This window comes from Strongylocentrotus purpuratus, unplaced genomic scaffold (genome assembly GCF_000002235.5).
Source record: "Strongylocentrotus purpuratus isolate Spur 01 unplaced genomic scaffold, Spur_5.0 spur5_scaffold_7, whole genome shotgun sequence".
NCBI lineage: Eukaryota > Metazoa > Echinodermata > Echinoidea > Camarodonta > Strongylocentrotidae > Strongylocentrotus > Strongylocentrotus purpuratus.
Window position 1 is genome coordinate 3,623,353 of NW_022145613.1, and position 13,737 is coordinate 3,637,089.

Genomic DNA, 13,737 nt, shown 5'->3' on the forward strand with positions numbered 1-13,737 from the left:
TATGTGCAAAACTAAAAAAGAGAAATGCCTTCACTACTGCAGATTATGGGCTTCACAAATATTGTTCAGAATGTTTCTGAATTACTGACATCAGACTTTCTTTTTCTTTCTCTCTTCCTTTCTGTCCCTGAAATTATAGTTTGGAGAATTGGTTTGCAACAGACAATTCATGAATTTTTCCCCCGTAGATCTTTGACAAACTGCTAGATATGTATGCGCATGTAATTTATATGTGAATGTGTGTTCTGTAAAATAGCTATTGATGTAGAACATGAAGTATGGGTATGTTTTCATGTTTAATTTTAAGATATTCTTTTTCTTTTTTTGTATTGATACCAGCCCAAAGGTCTAAAGATTCAAGCACCGATCCACAAGAAGAAACGCAGAATGGCCCTTACTCACAGAGTGACAAGACCTACAGCAACTGGAGAGCTAGTAGCCCTGGAAGAACCAGAGGAATTGAGTGATGAGGCATTGAGTGGTTATGGAAGTGATGAAGATGAGAAGGAGGATGAGGAAGAAGATGAGGAAGAAGATGAGAAGAAAGATGAGGAAGAAGATGATGATGTAACTTCGGAGGAGGAATTGGAGGAGGAGCTGGAGGAGATGGAGAGCTTTGCAAGGCACCCTGAAGAGCATCATCAACGGCCAGTGAAGTTGAACAAACATCAGGCCATGATGAAAGCCAAAGAGATGGCTGCTGAGAGGGAGAAAGTAATCATGGAGCGAAAGGCCAAAGAAAAGATGAGGAAACACATAGAAGAGTACGAAGAAGCCATGAAGAAGAAACGCCGAAAGATGAAGCATTTTTTGCCCTACCACACAAGGTTCTACAATTATTACTCCAAACCAGAGAAGGCTAGCGGGCAAGTATACCAGCGTGCAAGACGAGGTATCAAAGCTATGCTGAAGTCTGTACCTTCCATTCAAGAGACTGAAACAATGCCAAGCATAGTGGAAAAAAGATCCCGTCATGACTCACAAATACACGTACAAGAGCAAATGTCTAGTCAATCTATGGTATCCGAAACGGACCAAACCCCTCTTCAAACCGGCCTCCGACAAATGATGCATCTTCAAATAGAGGAAGAGAAGGAGGAGGTGACCACTCCAGAACAATCTCTCAGAAAACCAGTCAGTCAGCAGATTTCAAGAGAAACCAGCAAAAATGAGATCAAGAAAGGAGTTCACTTCTACCTAGACAGAAGGCGATGGGAGGACAAGGAGATGATAGCTAAAGGTTTGGGTACACAATTTGGCCCGAGGTTCAACACCCCTGTGGAACCCACTGGAGACTCGGGTCTCGGGGAGAGCATATTGATTGGAACCAGCATATTGACTGGAACCAGTCAGCTACTCACTGGAACAGGTGCAAGTGATATCTTCAGTGAATCTGTGACTGGTACAAAAACTGATGGCACCGGTGGGATGCACCCAGGGAGCATTGAGAGTAGCAGACCAAGATCTAACCTCACTAGGGCTAACGTCAGGCGACATGAGCTCCTCAGTGCACACAAAGAGGCCAGAGACTCAGAGATAGTGGTATGTCTTTGGGCATTATTTGAATTTAATAAACGTTTTTTAATTACATATGCATTTTGTTACATGATACTTTGTAAACTTATCAGACTGCTTAATGTGATTCAAGCATATGTGTTTTGCTTGAGTTTTCAAATTGAAAGATTATTATGGTTTGATTATTATTATTTGACTCCTCAAAATACCATGAACATTCACGTTGTATCTTAACACACTATAGATATGAAGACAATTGATGATAATAGAGAGGGATTGACAAATACTTAGCATGAGAGAAGAAACATGGAATGCTGCAGTTTTTTAACATACTTTTCTCTCATATTTTGATTTGTCATAATTGCATTGCCAAACGAAGTAATCACATCACCTACAATCTGTTGATGAATGATTATGATGTGTTAAGTTTAGTTAGTCTTTTTCTTGGTCAGATATCAGTGTTATCTTTCCTTTTCCCTCAGCCCAAAGAAAACTGGCACGACTTCTTCCTCCTGCCTATGATCCAGGAAAAGCGAAAGCATCATGAAGCGCTTCGTAGTCTTCGAGGTGGCATCAGAGTTGATGGAGAGGCACCTAAGAAACCAATGAAGATCAAGTGTGTTCCATCAGGAGTAGCTCTAACACCTGGCAGTAGCAACCAGAGGATACTCTGTGACATTTCGCTTGGGTCAAAGGGCAAAGGTCGAAGCATTGGAGAACGGGGAGACATCCCTCAGGTCCCACCCTTGGGGTAAGTGATATTGAGGTTGTGCATTGGCGATGATAGTAGGAATCAATTCTATGGAGAATCTCCAGGTAGATTCTTTCTTGAAAAATGATGTGTTTAATACTGTAGAAATTCATTTCAGTCTGTTTTTTTGAAAAAAATGTTTCAAAGACAAAGGTTAGAGTAAGATAAAGACAGTTCTGTAAAGACATTTTAAAGTTAATAGTTTCTAGAATCTCTTCCTCATTTCTCTCTTTTTTTCTCCCAAACTTCCTTTTCATCTTACCATCCTGTGCAGAAAGCAAGGTGTGACAGGCTATGGTGCGTTACAGATGACTTGGTCAAACATGGTTCCACGATACACTGCCCAAACACAGGAGGGGCACTGTGTAACCATGGGAAGCAGGAGGCGTGACTTGTCTCTGGGGACGGCACAGAGAAAAGAAAAGGATTGGACAAAATATGAAGCAAACAAGAAGATGTGGCTGAGAACACAAATGCTCTATCCATCACTGTTTGCTCTCCAGGAGATAGATTTGGTCAAAAGAAGGTGAGATTGGTTGTTGGTTCTATGACACTTGGGGAGTGTTTCACAAAGACTAAGATCTACTTTAAGTTGGACTTACCTATGTCAGGCTGTTCATGCCACTGTTTGCTCTCACCCTTATGATCTTTAGATAATATTTTTTCCTTCAATAATGAATTATCAACAAATGTAAATTCTGTAGATTTATGACTATGATAAAGTCCCTTGAGAGACCAATGCCAGTGAATAGTGAGAGCATACAATAACATAAAAGGATAAAAGGAACCAGAAAATGGCATGAATTCTATAAATCGAGTCTGGTATCTTTGAGCATATGAAGAACATCGTTCAGATCAAGACAGGAGATTTCTGGCAAAGAATTATGGTCTGTTTTATACCATCTCATTTTTGTAGACTGAGTGAACCTCACCCAACCAAGAAGGGTAATGTGTTTCAATGGGAGACACCGCTACCTATGGTCTCATTCAAACCAACAGAGAGACAAGCTGAGGAGCCAAAGAAGACATGTCGCATGTGTGATCAGGTGAGAGGCTAAAACAAGGGTGTCTTACCATTTTACCTTTCTGTCCTCTACGTTATATTCTTTTCTTGGCGATGACTTGATGAGAGGGAAAGATAGAGAGACAGGAATGCAGACAGAGAGAAATGGAGAGAGATAAAGCAAAAGAAGAAATTTTAAAGCTAATTCAATTCCACTTTTACAACACATATTTGTAATAAACATTTATACAAATGTCTACAACACTGATAACAAATGTAAGATTAATTTTTCTTTGAGAAAAGCATTGCTTTAAAATTATGACAAAGATAAAAGAACAATTTTCAGGTCATGTGCTGAGAGCCAGAATGATATTAACTTGTATACTTTCATATTATACATGTAATCTGAACACTATTTTGGGGGGAAATACACGAGGGTACTAAAATCGCCCTTGAGTTGATTGTTTAAAAGTCTTAAAAGTCTTCTTATATAAAGGTCATCAACTTTATAGTGCATCTGTGTTTACATTTCCCTTCTATTTTCAATTTTCCATATATAGGAGCGGCACAAAATGGCGACCAGTCTCCCATCCATCATCCAATCAGAGAACAGGGAAGACGTCCCTATCGTCCCTTGGAATTCCATCGCATCGACCTGTGACCCATGGACTCTACCGAAGATTAAAATCCACAAGAAGCATGCGAGTGATGGACTAAAGACTGTGCAGCAGCAGCCACTGGCAGAGATCACTGCCCAGTCATAGCACAAGCCCATGGACTATTCTTAGCATAAGCCCCTTGAACCCTTCTTCTATCAAGATCAATGATGGTGTGTTTTCCTGCACCAAGCTCCAAGCACAAAAGGATTGTGAATCAATACGACTGGATGTCAACCATAAAGGCAACATCATTGCAGCTGATTACAGAACAATACCAAGAGCTATTAGGACTGGACATTTAGTGCTAATAGTTCTTATTACTACGTATGTATTGTAAAATAATATTGCACCAAATTAATTCTCAAAGATGATGATAGGAAGACTGATTTGTATTCACATAGTGATTTTAATTTCAGAATTTGGACTCAGCCAAAATACTTATCTCTGAGACAGTTTTCACATCATTGGAACACTCTGTGCTAAAGATATTCTTCTCTGAAATATTAGAAATGCTACAATTTGATGGCCACTCATGAAAACCAAACTTCCAGAATAATATAAGTTCCTTGTATTTATATTACATGAATAAGAATAGGACTATGTTGTTTGGCTTAAGTAGAGAATACAATACAATAGGGAATTTGTTAGTGAAGAAATGATGCAATGATTCTGTGATGGGGTGTAGTAAAGACATTTTCTTTGTGAAAATACCTTGAATCATTGAAAACAGTTTCTTTGATCTGTTCCCATGAAAGAATACCTCTTAAAATGCAACTCTACTTAGAAATTATAGTTGCTCCAATGTGTGGAAATTTATGTGCATGCACAAAGCTGTTTTTCTCAATACTTGCTCAGTAAATATGACACAGAAACCCAAAATAAAGTAGCATAATTGATATTGCATCTTGCTGATATTTGTCTGTTGTGTACGAGTGTAGTTGTTCATATTAAGTTGCAGATAATCATGAAACTCATTAAAATTTTGTTTCATGTCACATAGTTTGTTTACAGTACAGTACACATTGTTAAGTTATGGTTCAAGGTATGCCATTACTTCCAATACTAGTGGAAAATATGACGGGGTAAACCTCAAGATGAAAAGGATGAAATTTTTCTAATGTGTGTCTCTGGATTTGTCTTTAACATGCATAGATCACCTGGAGCATTCCTCCTCCACCTCTCTCTCTTCTCTCCCCCTCTCTCTCTTCTCTCCCCCTCTCTCTCTCTCTCTCTCTCTCTCTTCTCTCCCCTCTCTCTCTTCTCTCCCCCTCTCTCTCTCTTCTCTCACCCTCTCTCTCTCTTCTCTCCCCCTCTCTCTCTCTCTCTCTTCTCTCCCCTCTCTCTTCTCTCCCCCTCTCTCTTCTCTCCCATCTCTCCCTCTCTCTCTTTCTCCTGTCTCTCTTGGTCCTTCTTCCTCTCTCCAGCCATCAATAAGAGAATGCTGAGACCCACAAAGGTGTGTCAGATTATAAAAAATTGAGGGCAACTCCTTTGTTGCGGACAAATTCTGTCTAGAAACTTGGCCATAATTCCATAAAAAGGATCGTCTTTGCAACTCTTGGACATAAGTGTTATAGTAAACAGCACAAAAGAGGGACCGAACTTGTTCATATTGAAAGGCACAACCAATTTTAATCTACTTTAAGACACATGATTACAAAGTGATCAAGGCATTTGATGGAATTCATACATATTATTCATAAAATTCAGTACTTATAAAATATTCACCAACTCTAGTTTTTCTTTTCTCTACTGTCAGAGTATGAATTGACACTCACTGAGAGGGCCAATGTACTAAGGACAGGGTACAATATTATAGTTCTCTCTGTGAAGAAAAGCAATGTTAACCCTCATAGAAAAAGGCATGTTATTAAGCTATTTTTTTTTTTAATGAGAACTTTCTGTGATACATTTATTTTTTGTGATTTTATCAATCTGTTGAGAGCCAGTAGTGCTTTAACTCCAAAATGTAAAAGTAAACATCCTCCTGGCTCCCGGAATAAAAGAAAAGCTTACTTTTACAAAATTAAATTCATAAAGAGCCCCCCCCCCCCCCCCCACCCTCAACAAAAGAAAAGGAAATCTTCTTATATTCACTTAAAAGTTACAAGAATATTTGGAAAGCACTGTTATCTTAATGTTAGGATATAGTTTCCTCTTTACCAATGCAAAATGGCGAGTAATGGCATTGTACCAAATTGTGCAAATCTTTAAAAGTGAAAATCTGAGGTACATGTGTAATACTTTTTTTCAAATTCAGGATCAGTTGTGATTCATTATGAAATAAAAAATGACTAAAATTTCTGCATAGACAAGATAAAAATTAAAAATAGAAAATAATTACTTTTGATATGCATAGTAGGAATGTGCATGATAGCAATGAATATTGAAACAGTACTTTGACGAATTACTATGAAAATATTGGTTTCACATATATCAAAATCTAAATATAATGCTTTTTTTTTATATATTAAAATATACATTGATTTAGCAATGAGAAAATGCTAACATAGGTAGGTCTACATGTCTCATTTCTTGCCAAACATACAATGTAAAAACACTTAAAACAATAAACCAAAGATGAGAGATAGAAACAAAAGAGGGTTAACAAATTAACCATAGCTTCAAGAGGTTCTTGATGTCTCCTCCTTAATTCTTTAAAATTCATTATTGTAGCCTTAATTTTGGTTGCCAAACAATCATTTTCTTGATCTCACCTAGAAACCTAATACCCAGAACGTTACCTTATCATTTATATGAGTTTTAACAATAAAGATACACTATCATTGTATATAAGACAAGTTTGTATCAAACTGACCCTGTGACTGCTACTAATGGGAATGAATCCTGTTAGTCCCACAAATGAAAGGTACTAAACTCGGCTCACAGTCTGCGCTTGATGATAGCACAGACTTCATGAAATACCGGTACTCCAAAATTCTTTTTCTTTAACACTCCTCCTTAAAAAAAACAGTCCTAAAAGAGTACATACTTTCAGTGTATATACAGTGTATATGTATTTTTTTTAATTTTTTTTTTTTTTTTTTTTTTATTTATTTATTTTATTTTTTTTGGGGGGGGGGGCAGGCACAACCCTCCCTGACATGAAGCTCAAAAATTGTGCCCTCCTTTACAAAATCCTTGATTCACCCCCCCCCCCCCCCTTATCAATATTCTGAAGTAACAATACATAATTTTATACTCCTTGGAATGTTTCTGACAAAGATACATAGCAAAAATAAATGCAATCAATACACAAATATGATGTGATGAACTGTAAGCCTCACCTCAAAAATCATACAATAAATTATACAGATATTAACGATACAACTTAAATGTGCATGATTACAACTATAAACATTAGTACACACTATTATCAAGTAATTTCATAAAGGTGACATATTGCATACAAATATGATTAACAGTATAACAAACAAAAATCACTACATGTCAAAATGTAAGTAATCTATAAAATATAGCTCCACACATTTAAGTACTAGTTACAGACATAAATTATTTTCCTCCAATAAATCATATTGTCAGAATCTATGTGTGGATTGTGCCAAATATATCATTATCAATGCTAAATATGAAGCGAGTCATGAATTACCTATTAATTTTCATGGACGTGCATTATTTTCTTTATTGGGACAAGAAGACATTTTCCACCTTACAAATCATCAGATCATATTCATAAAACTTTTTACCAATTCTTCTAATGCACAGGTGGGATTTTTTTTTCATTGACAGGTAACATTCTTACAAACAGATTGAGTTATTGCATTTGTTTGTGCATTATTTTATTCACTTTAATCTAATACCTTCTTGGTTCATCTTCAAAACTATGTTCTTTCCTATGACTGGCCCTACGAGCATTGATGGTGGATAGTCTTTCATAGGCTTCCTGTATCTCCATGAAACGATGAGATGCTTCTTCCTTGCCTTGTCCTTTGTGTTTATCAGGATGCCACTTACGGACAAGCTTACGATACCGCTGGGTGATCTGTTCTTGGGTGGCTCCTTCCTTTAAATCTAAGGTCTAAAAACGAATAAAAATACAAATGAAGAGGCTCATGCTGTTAGTATATAAGAATCGTTGAGGTGAATCATTTACAGTTTACAAAACATTAAAACTAAAGATTGCATTCAAAAGTGCTTCTTAAGATAATGGCGATCAAAATCAAGAGCATTTTCTCCTACTTTAATTTTGTGACTCAATTTCTACTTAGAAAATCTACTGGCGACAAAAATGGCACTTCAGTACAGAAATGCAATATTTGACGGCCAAACAGAATTGGTTCAGAAGTGATACAAACTTGGTCGGCATTGTGCACACTTGTAAAATCGTGCCTGATTCTCCCCAAGGAGTGAAGAATGCCTACATGATTTGTGTGGGAGAGCCTTAATCCAACACTACCACCCTGTAGTATTTTCCACGATAACTGTGCTTTCATGACTTATAAGCCCAGAGTCTAGCACATAATTTTACAACAAATTAATAAAATTTGAACAATAATTTGGCATGCAGCAGCATCCAAAACCTTTGTGCTGCACTAAAAAATTGCAATCTCCCTATACCAATTCACACAAAGCTTGATCACATTTATGAATCACTAATTAGGTGGTTATTCAAACATATCAAATTATGAAAACAAAATTTTATATTTATATTCTCATTCTGTACGTTTAATACTCTATTTAAGTACCTAATTTCAACATTTTTGTTTGCTCCAATATCAGAGGGGTGAAATCTGACCTGAACTCTCAGGTTGTTAGATGGTCTAAATTAACCCTCTCTTTTGGGGGTTTCACGCTTAGAGACAAAGTGCAAGCATTAAAGGTATAGAACAGTTTTGGAAACGCCCCCCTCTCAAAAAATGTAATGGAAGCTCTTTATTACCAATCATGTGAAAGAATATTTTGAATAATACGTGATGATACGAATTTTGCCCGAAAACCGCCTTCTAATTTATATATTTGGTAAATTATTATATCTATCTGGACCGAATAGACATCGCGCACATGTCGCGTAGTCCCATATACATCTTTCTATGTACAGTGCTCGTAACTTTACCAAGACTGGGCAAAATTTGTTATCATTTTGATGATTCCAGAACCTTGCAGTACACACCTATGCTAGATGATCAACCTTTTCTGATCGATTCCACAACGTTTCTTTCACAATGCAATTGCATGACCAGAATTGGTCTTTACCTTACTTGATTATAATTTTGATCTGGGGTAAGAAGAGGGTGATGGTGTCTCACCTTATGAGCAGAGGCTTCTCCTTCCGGATCTAAGGCTTCGACAAACTCATTATAAGCCTCCTTCCAACCCCGCTCTCGAATCAAGGTCCAGACGTGGCCCAAGACCTCCTTGAAGTCCTTCCAGGCTGGTGACTCAAAGAAATGGGCGAGAGCGTCCTTCACATAGATGGTCTCTCCTTCAGCAGTAGTCACGGATACGTTGTAGTATATGGCACAGCCCCAAGCAGTACAAACTAAAGCTCCTGCAAATGAGATGAAGGATGGTATAGGTTATCCAATTACGGTCTATGACAGGGGTTCACAAACTTTTTCCTTAACGGTCCAGATGGGTATTAAATGAAAGTGAAAAGCCCCGCAAAACAATGGGCAAATCTAGTTTATCTAATCAATTATTATTGTTACAAAAATTTCTCAAACTTAACATTTTAATAGAGTATCTCATGAAGAATAACTTCATGAATTTTCATATCTATGTCTCAAATGGTTTTTGAATAATCACTAATTAACTAGTCACATGGGTCGCGAAGTGACAATATTGCATTGTGAACAGTACATACAGGTAATGCATGGGGAAATGTTCATTTTGGCCATGCACAGCGCAGGGATTTTTGACACTGTGCATTAACAATGGTACCCTTTGGTAACAATTATATAAATTTGGTATCAAAAGATAGGGAGCCGGGTGGATTCTGCCTTTGAGAAGCCCTGGGGGGTGTTTCACAAAGATCCTAAGTTGAACTTATCTCTAAGTTGGACTTAACAATTACGGAAAGCCGTTAGTATCCTTGAAAATATTTGTAAAAAAATTATTTAAAAAGGCATAAAATGATGATTCAAATCATTCATATTTTCTATTATCAAGGTGATTTCATGTTCTTGATGTGCAATTTATGAAAAGTCTAAAAATCCTTGAATTTCTGCTTTTGAATGTATTTTATTTTAAGGCTACAAGTGGCTCTCCACAATTGTTAAGTCTAACTTAGGGATAAGTTCTACTTAGAATCTTTGTGAAACACCCTCCTGGTCTATGACAAGACCAACAGCTTATTTCACCACACTCTATTTCTAATGTAATGTTGTTTAATGCATTCTTATTTTATTGTTTTTTAAGAAGTTGATTGAATTAAATTGAATTAATATCTTTATTTATACACCGTTAAAAAGCCCTAAATATAACGTTTTTCAATACTACATTGCTTATAAATTGCTTTCAATGGCAATACTATAAAACCGATAACTTTACAAACTGATAATGACAGCTATTTTGGTAGCACAAAACTTTTGAAAATAGCAAGTTTATACTTAGAATCAAATATTTCAATCTGATTTGAACAATTCATGGCATCAAAATTCTGTGAATCATCTTCTAATGAATTTATGTCACCAACCTACGACCTACATGTACCTGCTAATCCTAAGATGACTATTCTTTTACAGACACCATCTGTTTTCCATCTTTCTGGCGTCCGTCTGTAGGCAACACCCCTCCTGAAGACAATGGCACTGAATATCGACAGATAAACTATATTACTTGGGTCGGCATACAGAAGAATACCTGGAATGTATGCTCCAAGGAGAGCATATTTCAAAGGACCTTCCTCTCTGCCAATGTTCCCGACTAAATGTACTCCTAGCGCTACAGCGAATGGTGCAAGGAGAGGTCGCAAGATGGGGAGGGCGTCTGCAACATCGTTCGGTACTGCACACGTTGCAAGATACCCAAAGAAAGCGCTGACAAACAGTTGACCTGCGAATCTGGATATACTGAAGGATGGGTAGTTTCGAGTTCTTAAGAGCTCAGTGTAGTACTTGACATATGACGATTCATCATTAGCTGTATCGACGTAACGACCGATACAGAAGAGATCTCGGAGCCATCCAAGACCAAAGAATCCACCTAACGTACACCACCACACAAATGCATGTCTGTCTCTCCCGAGGTAGAAATGATGTAGGCCAAACCATCCTCCTGTCATCCATAAGAAATAGGCGATACTTCTCTTCTTCTCCATCATATGGCTTGTCTTCTGCAGGCAAACTCACAAAGTTATGATGATGGGTAGCTCATCCTCACATGGAACGAACTGAGCTCTATGTGGCTGATCTAGGATGTCACCCAGATAGATTTGTACTTTATCTGTATGATATAGGGGAATTATAAGGGGAATTGTTGTTATGAATGCTTATGGCGGTATTCATTCGCTTACTGATTATCACTGTTATACATGTAGTCATGCACTTTAAAAAGTCTTAACAGTTGGAGTCTCTATTATTTCATCCTCTCATCCAATCAAATCAGACACAATCAATTCTGTCTCCTGTAATTGACAAATGGGGAGAAAAGAAAGCTCCTAACCTCATCTCATCATGGCTGGCAAAAAATGTAATAAAATTAATGCTGGTTTAATTTAAATCATCAAATGAAACCAAGGCACAGATTGAATTAAAACTTTATCTTCTTCTTCTTCTTCTTCCAGTTAAGTGCTGCTTCAAGGTGATGAAGATAATCGCACTGACCTCTAGATATAATTCACAATGCCAATTTATATTTATGTGTCTATAGTTTATCATGAAAATTATTTTGTACAAGCTTGCAGTTTTTAAATTTTATGCACTTCATAATCTTGGTTCCAGAGTTTGATCAGTGGTGCATATCCAACATTGCAAAATTCATGGATAGTCAGTTTATATATATTTTTTATGAATAAAATGTCAGAAATCCTGCACCACTGATCAAACTCTGGAACCAAGATTACGAAGTGCATAAAATTAAAAAACTGCAAGCTTGTTCAAAATAATTTTCATGATAAACTAGAGTAGAGTCTAGACACATAAATATAAATTGGCATTGTGAATTATATCTAGAGGTCTACCCCATTTCATTTGTCTTTCTTTGTTCTTTGTTCTTTTCTTTTTTTTTCTCACTTATTAAAGTTATGCCCACACCATCAACACAATAACAATTAATGGTCACACTGACACACTCACAGACTCAATGCCAATCCAGCTAATGCTGGGAACCAACCAAAAACAAAGTTGGCAAAACAAATAAAACAAAATCAAAATAGGAGAAAAATCTAAAACTTACTGAGTAAAATAACTAGATTTATATACAGTCAGCTGTGGGCAAGTATATTGCAGGCCTTCCTATGCCTTTCAATGGAATCAGTCGAACAGTAGACGATGCTCCGTGCCATGAAGATTATATTATGGTTGGAACCATAACCCGGCCGGGAAAACTAACGCAAATCGGAGTGCACGGGACTGTAATTTCTTTCTCTCGTCGCGAAGGACACATGTCAGCTGTGCATTGGTGTGAGGTCAAAGGTAAAGAGCGAAAACAATAGGAGGGGATATGGACTGGAGGAATCGAAGGAGGGATCTAAGCTAGAGCCAGGGAGGGGGGGGGGGGGAGGGGGGGAGGAAGGCAGGGGAGGGAGGGAGGGAGAGGAACGGAGGGAAGGGAAGACGAGAAGAAGGGATATGAATTGAGGGAGGGATAGCAACGGGGGGGGGGGGGGGGTGGGAGAGGGGCCAATCAAGAAGGAAGGAAGGGAACTAGCACTGAACATGACTGACAAAAAAAGCGGACAGAGTCGAGGGATCAAGGGAGAAACTGGAAAGGTCGGGATCGAGGCAGGGAGGGCACTTTCTATATTGTGTTCCTGATCCTCATGATACAATCAGTGCAATCTCATAAGTAATACAGAATATAAAATATCAAATGAATATGGATGATAGATATTGGTTTTTCGGTGTGGTAATCGAATCCCATGCATGCATGCATGAAGTTTAGTCCGTTTATTGAAAAAACAGAAAATGCAATAAATTTTCAATTATTAAAAAAAAACATGAACAAATCTTCTGTGTGCCCATGCCTTGAGCCATAATGCATGGCCGTCCACAGGATTTTGTTATGTTAGGGACAGGGTTAAAATGCAATAAATTATTGAAAATTTATTGCATTTTCTGTGTTTTTTTTTATTTATGGAAACTGCCCCCTACCCTAGCCTCCGCTGCGTATAGTCATGGTTCAGTGACCAAACAATGGCCTCGTAACTGTGAGGCCCTCCCGCCCCCCCCCCCCACTCTGGGGTCGGAATAACCGCATGCGTGTTACCAAAATGTCTGGTAAAGGGGTACTTTTCGTGCAACATAGTCCGGCCCGAGAATTGTAAAAAAAGGGGTGTATTTGACTTTTCACACGGAGATTTCTTTAAAAAGGGGGTGTTTTTCTTTTGTTCTCTCATCTCTTTGGACTCCTGAGAAATTATTCCGAATTTAGGGGCACATTGAGCATTTTTCCGTATTTAGGGGGGTCTCCAAGGCAGGAAAAGCCCGCGAAAAGCCCGCGAAAGGGGGGGAGGGGTTCAGAAATGTTGGCAGTCCTCAGATAGGGGGTGCTTTCAAAAAGAGGGAACGGGCATACGCGTACCCTAAATAACACTGAGTGGGGGGGGGGGGGCAGGGAGGCCCTAGGATCAAAACCGTGTCGATGTGCTATATTAGTGCCCTTTTGTGGGGCATTAATCCTCATTACTG

The 13,737-nt window shown here is 38.0% G+C and overlaps 2 protein-coding genes across 4 annotated transcripts in view; one reads left to right on the plus strand and one right to left on the minus strand.

The window, feature by feature from the left end:
- LOC762986 overlaps nucleotides 1-4,510 on the plus strand; it is a 33,650-nt gene extending 29,140 nt beyond the window's left edge. The window contains exons 33-37 of the mRNA XM_030974190.1: nucleotides 340-1,542; nucleotides 1,998-2,266; nucleotides 2,541-2,792; nucleotides 3,183-3,312; nucleotides 3,830-4,510. Of these exons, the coding sequence (XP_030830050.1) occupies nucleotides 340-1,542; nucleotides 1,998-2,266; nucleotides 2,541-2,792; nucleotides 3,183-3,312; nucleotides 3,830-4,033 (2,058 nt within the window). The 3' untranslated portion in view covers nucleotides 4,034-4,510. The remainder of the gene's footprint in view (nucleotides 1-339; nucleotides 1,543-1,997; nucleotides 2,267-2,540; nucleotides 2,793-3,182; nucleotides 3,313-3,829) is intronic.
- Nucleotides 4,511-7,104: 2,594 nt separating this feature from the next.
- LOC594591 (dnaJ homolog subfamily C member 22-like) lies at nucleotides 7,105-12,536 on the minus strand. 3 transcript variants are annotated; one of them, XM_030974305.1, is made up of 4 exons: nucleotides 12,284-12,536; nucleotides 10,601-11,332; nucleotides 9,196-9,437; nucleotides 7,105-7,967 (listed from the first exon to the last, which is right to left on the minus strand). In XM_030974305.1, the coding sequence occupies exons 2-4, from the start codon at nucleotides 11,208-11,210 to the stop codon at nucleotides 7,743-7,745; spliced, it is 1,077 nt and encodes a 358-aa protein (XP_030830165.1). In that variant the 5' UTR covers nucleotides 11,211-11,332; nucleotides 12,284-12,536; the 3' UTR covers nucleotides 7,105-7,742. The 3 variants fall into 3 exon arrangements, with proteins under 3 accessions (XP_030830165.1, XP_030830163.1, XP_030830162.1); XM_030974303.1 differs by lacking the exon at nucleotides 12,284-12,536 and adding an exon at nucleotides 12,184-12,202; XM_030974302.1 differs by lacking the exon at nucleotides 12,284-12,536 and having other exon boundaries at nucleotides 10,601-11,778.
- Between the last annotated feature and the right edge of the window lie 1,201 nt (nucleotides 12,537-13,737).

What these genes read in the sequence shown, in the direction of transcription:
- LOC594591 (XM_030974305.1), bottom strand. Translation starts at nt 11,210, where the DNA reads ATGATGGAGAAGAAGAGAAGTATCGCCTATTTCTTATGGATGACAGGA. An exon ending in AGTCATCTTAGGATTAGCAG is followed by an intron (nt 9,438 to 10,600) that starts GTACATGTAGGT and finishes TCTCATTTGCAG; the next exon opens with GAGCTTTAGTTTGTACTGCT. An exon ending in GAGAAGCCTCTGCTCATAAG is followed by an intron (nt 7,968 to 9,195) that starts GTGAGACACCAT and finishes ATTCGTTTTTAG; the next exon opens with ACCTTAGATTTAAAGGAAGG.